The sequence below is a fragment of the Notothenia coriiceps genome, unplaced genomic scaffold, assembly GCF_000735185.1.
Source record: "Notothenia coriiceps isolate Sejong01 unplaced genomic scaffold, NC01 NC01_scaffold00018396, whole genome shotgun sequence".
NCBI classification, from domain to species: domain Eukaryota; kingdom Metazoa; phylum Chordata; class Actinopteri; order Perciformes; family Nototheniidae; genus Notothenia; species Notothenia coriiceps.
In genome coordinates this window covers 6,973-18,405 of record NW_011351097.1, presented here as the reverse complement: position 1 = coordinate 18,405, position 11,433 = coordinate 6,973, and the positions used below count along the sequence as shown (strand labels likewise).

Genomic DNA, 11,433 nt, shown 5'->3' with positions numbered 1-11,433 from the left:
TCTCAGGGATGTAACATCTTAGTGCGTCGGTTGTTTTTCGCATTTTTTTATAAAAACCATTGCGTTTAAAGACGTATTTCTTATATTTTACCCTTATATATTACCTTACATGAATCAGCATGGCGACGTGCATTCCCTTTCAAACCCAGTTATCTTCTATAATGGAGGTTTTGGTGAAAGCAGCTGTGGCAGAAATATCCAAACTAGTCGATGACAAATGTGCGTTTCTGCATCTGGAAATATCTCGAAAGCAAAACGAGAATGAGTTACTGAAGAGGAAATTACTGATGATGGAAAACAAGAGAGGTCAGCTGCAGCGGGGGTTTGGTGAGAGGCTCTATGACTAATAATGCTGCTAATTATTACTCCTGTAAACTCATGTATTATGCATATTAATGTAGTAGTGTACAACATGATACACGCTTTATGATACAGTACAACTGAAGAGAAATAAGAACAAGACACCTCTGTAGGATCGATATCTTCTTACATTACTTACATTGTTGATATAATTTAATGCAAATCCTCCAAAATTGTTTTTCATTTGACTTTGTTTTAATGTATTTTTCTTTACCTGCACCAGAAAACTACATGGACAGAGGAACTGATGTGCGGAGCTGTCCACATCCTACTGCAGATATTAAGGTCTGTGTTGTTTTCATATTTCTTGTTTTTGTCAACATTATTACTCAGTAATATCTGTGTAGATGTACATGAACCTCTGGGCCAAAAGCCACCAGGGGCCCCAAAAGCCCCCCGTTTTCCTATATGGACAAATTATTTATTGGTTGTATTTCATTGAAGTCAATGTTTTGCCCGGGTCTACCAAGTAGGAGGCCCAGCATTGTTGTCTTATTTCACCTGAGCAGCACTGACACTGGTGTGGAACATACTTATCATGAATACAAGCGGCTCCAAACTAAATGTGTACATTAGCTAGGGCTGTGCAATTAATCATATTTTAATCACAATTACGATTATGGCTTGCAACGATTACGAAAACAACGTAATCGAAATAAAACTAATATTATTTTATTATTATTTTTAATTTTTTTCAGTTTAATTATACTTAAAGTTCTGGGTAATCAACTGTTAAAAACTTACTGTTCAAATTTTCTTTTTAATGAAATGGATGCTTTAAAGTACATTTTTAATAATCGTGATATCAGTTATTGACCAAAAATAATCGTGATTATGATTTTTGTCATAATCAAGCAGCCCTAACATTAGCTCTGGCTCTCACCAGTGGGTTCACTTTCTAGCAACATCAAGGAGCTACAAATAAAATGTCCCAGAACTACAAACTGACTGGTTGAATGAATGATTAGCTGCTGAACATATGGGCGATGTAAGCACCTAACGTGCAGATATTCTCTTCAGTAATTGGTGTAGTGCAGAAAAGGAGATTATTGGATAATAATAATAATAATAATCGCGGCTGCAAATAAATGCTCATAAGATGACAAGATATAGGAAAGTGCACAAGATACCAATATATAGTGCAATAATAGAAACAAATAAATACAAGAAGTGTAAATGCATGTTAATAATGTACAGTTTAAAAGATAAACAACAGTAAAAGCAGTGTCATGTTCCCTGAGGATTTGAATGTAGTAAGTATCCCAAGTCAATTAAGTTAGATAATGTTGAAGTGTGTCTGCTCCATTTATAAATAGTGTATAGTCCAACGTGTTCATCAAATCCATTTCATAAGGTTATTACATGTTGTGTTCACAGCTTAACTAAAGTTGAAGCCATCCTCTCTTTATCTAGTTTCCTGATATTGACGAAGCCACAGTTTCGTTCACCATTAAAGAAGAAAGTCCAGATGAGATGCTGTGGATCAGTGAATCTGCAAGGCCGATTGGTGAGTTAAAGAATTGGATTTTGTTAAAGAATTAAATCCAAAAATAATCATTAATGCTCACATTATTCACACAATCCCTCATGAGTTCTCCTTTCATTTGCAGGTTCTGCTGGTCAATACCGCCGTCCAGCTAACGCTCCAGAGAGCCAGCAGCTGGAGGAGGACCGTCAGTTAAACCTCTCGGAGGGCGGCACAAGAAAATCATCAGAGTTCAGTGACTTGTATAACTCTGCAGCGCGTGCAGGAGACATCAGTGGCCTTCAGTTCACGGTGAAGACGGAGAAGCAGGAGGACCGCTCAGGATTTAGTCAGGACGGGTGCCAGCACGGCGCAGCCAAGCAGACTCCACTTGCCGCTGACTTTTCCTTGGATGAGAGAGACTCCCAGCTCTGGTCCTCCATCATTGAAGGCGACGACATTGATGCAGGTTTCCCTGACTTTTCTAGTGTGGTAGAGGAATACTCCAACACCTTTCCGGACCATTCTGATGTGGGTTCGACCAAGGCTGCAAGCACTCAGAGGCCGTGTAATGGGATGTACAACAGTGAGTTTCAGAAGGATGGTCCACAGTCTTCCGGTTTTCAACCCAGACCTCAGGGAGGTCCGCAGAGAAACCCCTCACATCCAGATGAACACTCGGATAGGGAGAGTGCCGCCTCAGATAGACCGGTCGTAAGTCACTCTCACGTCCAAACAGGCAGCTTCCACCCTCCCTCGTCCCACAGGTCTTTCTCCGGATCGACTCGGGGATTCTCCTGCTCGCACTGCGGGAAGACCTTCGGCCGTCTGCACCAGTTCAAGCTGCACCAGCAAAGCCACAAGAGGAAGCGCACGTTCTGGTGCACGGTGTGTGGGAAGAGCTTCCAGTGCTCGTCCCACCTCAACATCCACCACCGGACACACACGGGCGAGAAGCCGTACGGCTGCGGTCAGTGTGGGAAGAGGTTCACGCAGCAGAGCAGCCTGAGGGTCCACCAGCGCACACACAGCGGGGAGCGGCCCTACAGCTGCTCGCTCTGCGGGAAGACATTCATCCTGATGCACCATTTGAAACGCCACAGAATCATCCACACATACAGCTGAGGTGGAGCCATGTATCGAGTGGTGCAGGAATGAGTCCTAAAACCTGGACATTTCTGGTTCTCTCCACCTGTAATCAACATTTTTTGATCGTATTTGGGGTTATATGGCTGAAATAAGGTCCGTGGTTAACACAAGCTAAAGAGATGTTCACGTTTTGTTCTACGACATGAGATAAGTCAGATAACGCCCAGCTGGTGAACGTCTGAAGCTTTTACGTGACTTAAAAACAGCAGGTGCTAACAAGCGGCTAATAGCTCATTCACACCAACGCAACTCCGGTTCAAGCTCCGTGCTAGAGCTTTTCAGGTTCAGAACCGGTTCTTCTGTTTAGCTCCGGCTCTTTTCACACCGCCCAGAGTCCGACTGGTGCTGCGTCATTGCGTCATTGTTTGTGTCATGACGTAACCGTTTGCGTGCCTGCTTCATAAAGCCAAACCGCGCGGAAACCCCTCACAGCTGACACCGACAACAACCACAATGGCCAGATTGTGTTGAAGCGCTACTCGTATTGATTTTGCTCTGTCGAAACGAAATGGACGACTTTCCTACCAACTTTACAGTCGTTACATGCTACATTCAAAACTGCTTTACAATCGTAATCATCAACTTCAACGACGATTCCGATTCCAATTCCCCCTGCCCCCGCCTTGACGTAAGCGTGATTTATGCGGTGCTTTTGCTCTGGCCGGACAATTTTTTAGTGCTTGAAACGAACCGGATTCCGGAGCTAAGAGGCTGCTCCGCTGCGGTGTGAACAGGAAAACCCGGTGCTTTTCAAGCTCCAGCTCCGAACCGGCCCTGAAACACCGTTGGTGTGAATGAGGTATAAGAGAGACTGCTAACATCATGACGCCGAACATTAGCCACCTTTAGCTTAACGGTGGTGACTCGAAGTCATGGGACAGTGATGTAGTTCCTTTATAGCTTAAAGTTAGCTCTTTATTTCTGGCAATTGCGGTTACACTTAAATAAAAAACAAATACATTAAAGTGGAGGTAATGTGTGCAGATTCTCCTGCTGACCGAAAAGTGTAGGTATCATAAACGTGTGTTTGCCATAGACCTTTTTTTCCGGCAATATTTCGAAACCCAATGTACAAATTTGAATCTAAAACTTCCGGTTTGTTCTACAAAACGACGTCGTCACTGCACCACTCTCAGCTGATGTTGCTCAGGTGAAATGAGACTGGAATGAACCCTAAAACCAAACCAAAAGTCAGTGAGCTTCTTTGGTTGGGATTTTAACTTCTGACATTGCTCACAGACTTTGTATATTAATGCATATTCTACTATGCAAAATCCTTCTGGATGGATTTTAAAGATGTTTGCCTGTTTTCTAAAATACTTATAATTATTAAAGTTGCACCCTCAAACAGAATTCACACAAGTCAATATTTCAAAGGCACCTGCAAAGCTAGAAATCCCAAAAAACTACGTCTGAAATATAAAGTAACATATAAAATAAACCTGCAGATTAACGATCTTCACAGTCTGTCTTCTCTCCTCATGTAGAAATATGCCTTACTTCATCAAACTGTAGAAGCACAACATGCTCAACATCGTCCCGTAAACTCTCCCCAGTGAAACCTGAGAACCTCTCAAGTTTTATGATTTGATGTAAAAAAAAAAACCTGCCTGTCTATTGAACTGCATTTTCCATAAAACGTATCCTGAAAATGAATTACTCTTTGTTATGATTTAGATATTTAAATTAGAAGCTGGATTGTCTTCACAGTTTTTCATTATCAGGTCATTTTGTTCTTATTTACTTTTACTTTTATTCACTTTAAAAACCAGGACTGAAACAACAATTCTCGATTCAATTCTTAACCGTTTACATACTGTTACTTTGTTGGTCTATTGAATGCCAAAAAGGAGTCAAATTACAGTTTTCTAAGTTAAAGGTCCCATGTCATGGCCATTTCCACTGATCATAATTCCATAGTTGAGGTCTAAATACATTTATATTATGCAATGTTCCAAACTCACATTGGTTTCTCAAACAGCATCTCTGTATAGTATGTGTATTCACTCTGTCCTACACGGCTTGTTGGAGCTCCTGCCCCCCCCTCCCCTCCCTGTGAGCCCAGTGGCCGTCTGCGAGACAGCGAGACACAGCGAAACCCAGCCCGAAACACACACACACCCGCAGCCTGGCTGGGATTCAAGAAAAAAAAGCCAAATATGTTAAAATATCAATGAAGGAAAATTAATCCTCAACGTTGGATCCAGGAAATGACTTGCGTACCGCCTGATAAAAAACATGAATTGATAAGAATTGTTTATGATTTATTCACTAGCTATTGACTAATTTCTCCATTGACTGACTGTTTCACCATTTCTCAATTTACATCTTCTGTGAAGCCTGTAGTTTTGTCACTTTGGTCCATGGAATGACACCAGAGGGCAGTGTTAGCTATTCCTAATAACATCACAGTGCAGAGAGGGAACTGCAGCTGTCTGAACAGGAACTTCACACTTCTCAGTTCCCCTTTACTGCAAAGATAAAAGAAGCATCCCAACTGATCCTCAGACAGCCTTTACGATATTTACCGCCAAAAACACATTTTAGAGTGCATCGATAACTACCGATTTCTTGCATGTTATCCTAAATTCCTTTCAATATATAGCCTACCTGTATTGCTTGGTATGTTACGCTTTTTTTCTTGCAACCAGTCGCTGGAGAATTGGGTTGAGCCCTTTCATGCTTTTGGGGGGTTTTCCCTGTAGTGTGTGATCTAGCTTTTGTGCACGTTAATAATCTGCAAAGGCTACAATCCCTGTGTTCCCTACAGAGGGAGTTTCTCTCCCACACACTTCCCCATGTAACATCACTATGTAACCCTCCCGCTAACCAATCAGAGCACCCTGGCCTCTGGTTTCAGACATAGGGTGAAAAGAGTTTCTGCCGCACATATTTTTGAACATTAAAGCAGAGAGACATGTCAGTAGAGGCACAAAATACAAATATGACCATGAAAATGACAATGATAGGCCCCCTTTAATGTGTTGATGTTGAAGCAGGCGCAGGGATCATGCAAATGAGAGAACATCGTCTTCCTGTTTGGCCAAAGATTTTAAAAGTGCCAGCTTTGTAGGCCGGGATGCTCTGTTCATCTGCACACTATCTGTTTCTAATAGGAACATGTTGTGTCTTGTTCTAGTTCACGTGTCAGAGATACTTTTCATGTTCATGAGGTTTCATCTGTATGGCTTCATCTGGTGTTGACACAGTGGCTCAGGTAGTTAATTTGCAATATAAACACTGTTCAGGAACAGTCTGTCCTACAGTAACGCTCGGTGCCAGAGGGGCTTCCTGTTACGTAGACGATTGAGGGTGTGACAGATGCATTGTAACCTTCTAGTGTAAAGAGTGTTAGTGCTAATATATACAGTACAGAGCTATTTCAAGGTGTTAGAGGAAGAAGTTGACGTCTGGAAATGAATGATTTCCCCTCATGAACACTGAGGGTTATTCTTTTGTTTTTAATTTCTCTTATTTCTTCTTCTGCTTTTTACAAAATGAGTAGAAGCAGGAGGGCAGGAGTTTCTGCTCAGTCCACTTACATAGTGTTCCTTTCCCCTTCGATGCCCTTAGAGTGACTGGACCCCACACTCTTCCTTAAGTGGGTCAAAAAGGACCTTCAAGAAAACCACCTCACCGGGTCCAAAAAGACCCACTTAATCATCTAAGGGTTAAATGCAGTAGGTGTTAGTTGTAATAATAATTGTGTGAGGAAAACATACCTGCTCCATCCTCAATCATTTGGCAGATCAATGTGTTGTTTTACCCTAAAATACATGTTATATTGTATTCATGTCCACACACACATGTATCAGAAAGTGTACATTTATATTGACTCACATTTTATCTCCCAAAGAGGTTAGACTTTAGTGTCAGCCTATACAAGCAACTTTGCAAACATACACTACCTCCTTTATTAATTATGTTTATTAACATAATTTGCATACCTTTAAACACACCTATTGACTTAAAGGTGACCTATCATGCAAAATGCACTTTTGTACGTCTTTTCTACATGAATATGTGTCCCCGGTGTTCCAGGGAACTCACCAAGTGTCCGAAAACACAACCCTCTCTATTTTCCTCCATACCCAGATCTCTTTAAAAGGGACTGCAACGGATCTGATACAGACTGATCCAGATTTGAACACTTCTATGACGTCACAGAAGTGGCGCTACGGCTATTGGGCCAACTCCACCAATCAGGAGGAGTCAGCCACAGACATTGCCGTTGGAAAGCGCTGGAGACGCTGTAGTACATATGCCAGGCCTGTAGATGGTGCTGTTCTCACAGAATCAGCCCATGCAAAGACAGGTTAAATTGAGCGAAATGAGGAAAGGCTAAAATGCATGATCTGTTTGGTATTTTGAAAAATAAAAAGTATAAATATGCCTTATATACAGTTGCAAGAAAAAGTATGTGAACCCTTTGGAATTACCTGGATTTCTGCATAAGTTGGTCATAAAATGTGTTCTGATCTGCACGTTTGAAGTTTGCAAAAGAGCACCTGGATGTTCCACAGCACTATTGGCAAAATATTCTGTGGACAGATGAAACCAAAGTTGAGTTGTTTGGAAGGAACACACAACGCTANTTTCTGTACGACTTTTTGACTTCTACTTCTTCCATTTTCCAAACAGGCTGGTTCCTTTTAGTCTGAATGTGTGTTTGGTGGCGTGATCATTATTATCTAGAGTCATTGCGTGCCTATTGATTTTGAACACGATCCGTGTATCTATCATTTCCTGGTCTTCTCTAAAGAACAGGGACCAATGAAAACGTTGTCATGTTGCCGTTGTTCAGCATGGAAACATTCATTAGCTAACAATGACATTATTGTTCTATTAATATAAAGGGAGGTCAGGTACTCTTTAAAACAGCTGCTAGTTATGGGTACTTTTACTTAAAGGTGACCTATCATGCAAAATGCACTTTTGTACGTCTTATATACATGAATATGTGTCCCCGGTGTTCCAGGGAACTCACCAAGTGTCAGAAAACACAACCCTCTCTATTTTCCTCCATACCCAAATCTCTAAAAAAGGGGCTGCAACGGATCTGATACAGACTGATCCAGATTTGAACACTTCTATGACGTCACAGAAGTGGCGCCACGGCTATTGGGCCAACTCCACCAATCAGGAGGAGACAGCCACAGACATTGCCGTTGGAAAGCGCTGGAGACGCTGTAGTACATATGCCAGGCCTGTAGATGGTGCTGTTCTCACAGAATCAGCCCATGCTAAGACAGTGTTAAATTGAGCGAAATGAGGAATGGCTAAAATGCATGATCTGTTTGGTATTTTGAAAAATAAAAAGTATAAATATGCCTTATATAGGTATGGTCCTACACTATATTATTCAAATATAGCATGATAGGTCCACTTTAAGTATAGTGTGCGGGTAGCCATAAATCTAACCTGTAGAACCAGAAGGGGAACTTGTTGATGTATTGATAGCGTGATGTGTTCTAACTTTACATACGCACTGCCTGTTTCTGCTTCAGTACGTTTTGTGCAAACACCTGGACCTGCTGCAGGGAGACAGACAGCTCAAATCATTCTCATGACCTTGTATGGCCATAAACACGGGTGACTGAGCGTAATGGAAAATTTCTTTTTAGAGGAGGAGGAGGAGGATCAGGAGGACGAGGAATGGGATCTAGGAAGTAGAAATGTTTTGGGTTAGAATGTGGGAACATAGATCAGATTAGATTGTTGGTGAATCGAGTGGACAGAGAAGAAAAATGAGGGTAAACATGGCTGATGAGGTGATGGGCAAACAAACAGACAATAAAAATGTCATCCATCATGATGGGGTTAACTCCACCTGGATTTATCTGGTAGCGTTCTTACTCTCTGAAGCTTGCATTGAGGTTGTGCTTTAAAGGCAGACATGCCTAAACATGACATGACATGCCTCCATGCTTTAATGTTCAAAAAGCTCTTTATTTTTCTCACACTGCCTGTGCTGCAGCACCTCTTTTCACCCTCTGTCTGAAACCAGAGCCCAGTCTGCTCTGATTGGTTAGCTGGCCGGCTCTGTTGTGATTGGTCAACCGCTTAGAGATGTCCCGCCCCTTAGCCTATCACGTACAATGTCTTGGAGCACTAGCCAATAAAGGTGCAAGTCTTACATAGTGATGTCACTATGTCATGGAAGTAAACAAAGGAGTCTAATGGAGGCGTTTCAGGCAGGGGGGGGGGGGGAAACTCCCTCTGGAGGGAATGAGGGATTTTAGACTTTGCAGGCTAAATAACAGACTAGAGGAAAGGGAAAACCCGAGAAGCACAATAGGGCCTCTTTAATCATAGAGTATGCGTATAAACAGCTGACAGTATCGGGACACTCGTGCTTCTTGTTGGTCTTTGGCTGCTTCTGATGTTTTTCACAAGGTCCAATTAGTGTGTGGTTATTTCATGAAACAAATATTTATTTCATAAAATGCACCATAGAGTAAAATGAAATATGTGTTGTTATTAGATTTGACACTTCTCATTAAGACAGGGCTTAGGTTCTCCTGTGAGTTTAGTTTTCGCTTTACATCGATTACCAGTTATATGGTGGCTTAAAAAAACTAACTGCATAAGCGGAAGTAAAAAACAAACTTAAAAACCGGTAGATGAGTCAAGAGAAAGTCGTTATGACTGAGAGTCCTCTTCAGGGGAAATAGCTCACACATCCCACCAACCTCCAAAACCACAAATGAGCAGAGAAATAAAACACCTTAGAGTTTAAAACAAAGCACACATGAAAAGGTTGAGTCGAGTCATTTTACTGTAAAAGTAGATCCACAATTTGTACAGTTTTTAGTAAAGTACCTCTTAAAGCAGAACATCCCAGTCTGCTAACACAGTGATAAGACAAGGAGGAAGATTTGTATCAAATAAACATACTTTAGTAACTGTCCAATAATCCCTTTCTTCAACTGTTCATCAAACTCTTGATACATAATCAAAGCAATTTCAAAACAAAACACTTAAATATTATTAGTATAAATATTTTAGAACATCTTAAACTTCTTTTACAATTATGATTTCCACCGTTTAGCCTGAAGACATGTGTGATGAGCTCAACATCAAATAATGGGAACATCACTGTACTCGTGTTGGGGAATGTAAAAGATCTGAACAATAAATATGTCATTTTAAGTTATTTCTTTAAAAAGTACAATACAATGTCGTTTCACTGAAACACTCTGAATACAGTATACTACATCACAAGCAGGGACTTGCTGTAGGAGAATGACTGTGTATCGTTTGTATGTACACCTTTAAAATGTAAACGTTGCTGAAGGAGGAGTGTATAAGAATGGTCTATCAGTTTCCAGGATTTTAAGACTTAAAGCAGGGGTGTCCAAACTACGGCCCGAGGGCCAAATGTGGCCCGCGGACCATTTTGAATCGGCCCTCACTCAGCAAATTAAAAAAGTATAATGACTTAAGTACAATAAACTTCTGCTTGTCTTATATTATACTTCTTAAATATATATATGTTCAAATATATGTACACAGTATTCACGTGTTAATTCGCCAAATTTTCAGATAAATTCATTCATTTAAAGTTCAAAATATGTTCTAACAAATCTAAGTTGATAAGAAAAAAGCCCAATAACACATTTACATAACAACCTTGAAATCTACCCTCCATATTTCCTCTTCTTATAATCAATCTGAAGCTCCTGTTTTAAGGAATGAGCTGCCAACAAAATAAATGAAACCCCATGGAGACCTATGAGCTGTTTTTTTCTTACAGCATTTTCAAGTATCAAGAATAATTTACCTACATTGGATTGACTTTTCCAACTTATAACTTAAAGGTGGGGTAGGTCATTTTGGAGAAACCAGCTCGAGTGCGCTAGAATTTGAAAATACACAGCCGGAAGAAATCTGCCACTTCCTTACAGAGCCCCTCCTCCAACACACACGAACGCGCACATGACCAATGAGGGCACGAGATAAGTTTGTGCACAGATGGAAGGCTGACAGGCAGGTAGGCCATCCAGTTATTTTAGCCGGGCCGGCTCAGATGATTGGTCGTGTTTTTTACAGCACTACGGCTTCCACAGATGACATTTTTTTATGGATTTTAAGCACTTAAGATATTCATTGCTATCGGGATGTTAAGAATATTCCATGGAATATAACAAAAAATGTATCTCGAGCCGGTTTATCAAACTCACCTACCCCACCTTTAACTTATGAGGCAAAATACCTCAGCTCTAGTGAGTGGCCCAGCCCTTTGTGTATTTTTCTGTATGTGGCCCACAGTGAAAAAGGTTTGGACACCCCTGACTTAAAGTAACAGTCAGTGAAATAGCAACTAGTTCATCAAGTAGTAAACCCAGCCCCGGTAACAGCTTTTCTTAGCGTTCTACAGTAACAAGCATTTTAAAATAACCTCGTCGCCGAGCCTAACAGCTGATCTAGGACGAGTTAAAGTGATGAAGCTGGGCATG

General features: G+C 41.1%; 1 protein-coding gene and 1 long non-coding RNA gene across 3 annotated transcripts in view; both read left to right on the top strand.

Moving 5' to 3' along the window:
• LOC104951007 (zinc finger and SCAN domain-containing protein 32-like) overlaps positions 1-3,279 on the top strand; it is a 3,398-nt gene extending 119 nt beyond the window's left edge. Inside the window, exons 2-5 of one of the 2 annotated variants that reach the window (XM_010777635.1) lie at positions 168-327; positions 584-645; positions 1,774-1,867; positions 1,971-3,279. In XM_010777635.1, coding sequence (XP_010775937.1) covers positions 168-327; positions 584-645; positions 1,774-1,867; positions 1,971-2,950 — 1,296 coding nt within the window. In that variant the 3' untranslated portion in view covers positions 2,951-3,279. The remainder of the gene's footprint in view (positions 1-167; positions 328-583; positions 646-1,773; positions 1,868-1,970) is intronic. The other variant, XM_010777634.1, reaches the window with a different exon arrangement.
• LOC104951008 (uncharacterized) overlaps positions 1-11,433 on the top strand; it is a 21,649-nt gene that overhangs the window by 6,429 nt on the left and 3,787 nt on the right. Inside the window, exon 3 of the long non-coding RNA XR_798979.1 lies at positions 8,315-8,319. This is a non-coding gene — a long non-coding RNA (uncharacterized lncRNA). The remainder of the gene's footprint in view (positions 1-8,314; positions 8,320-11,433) is intronic.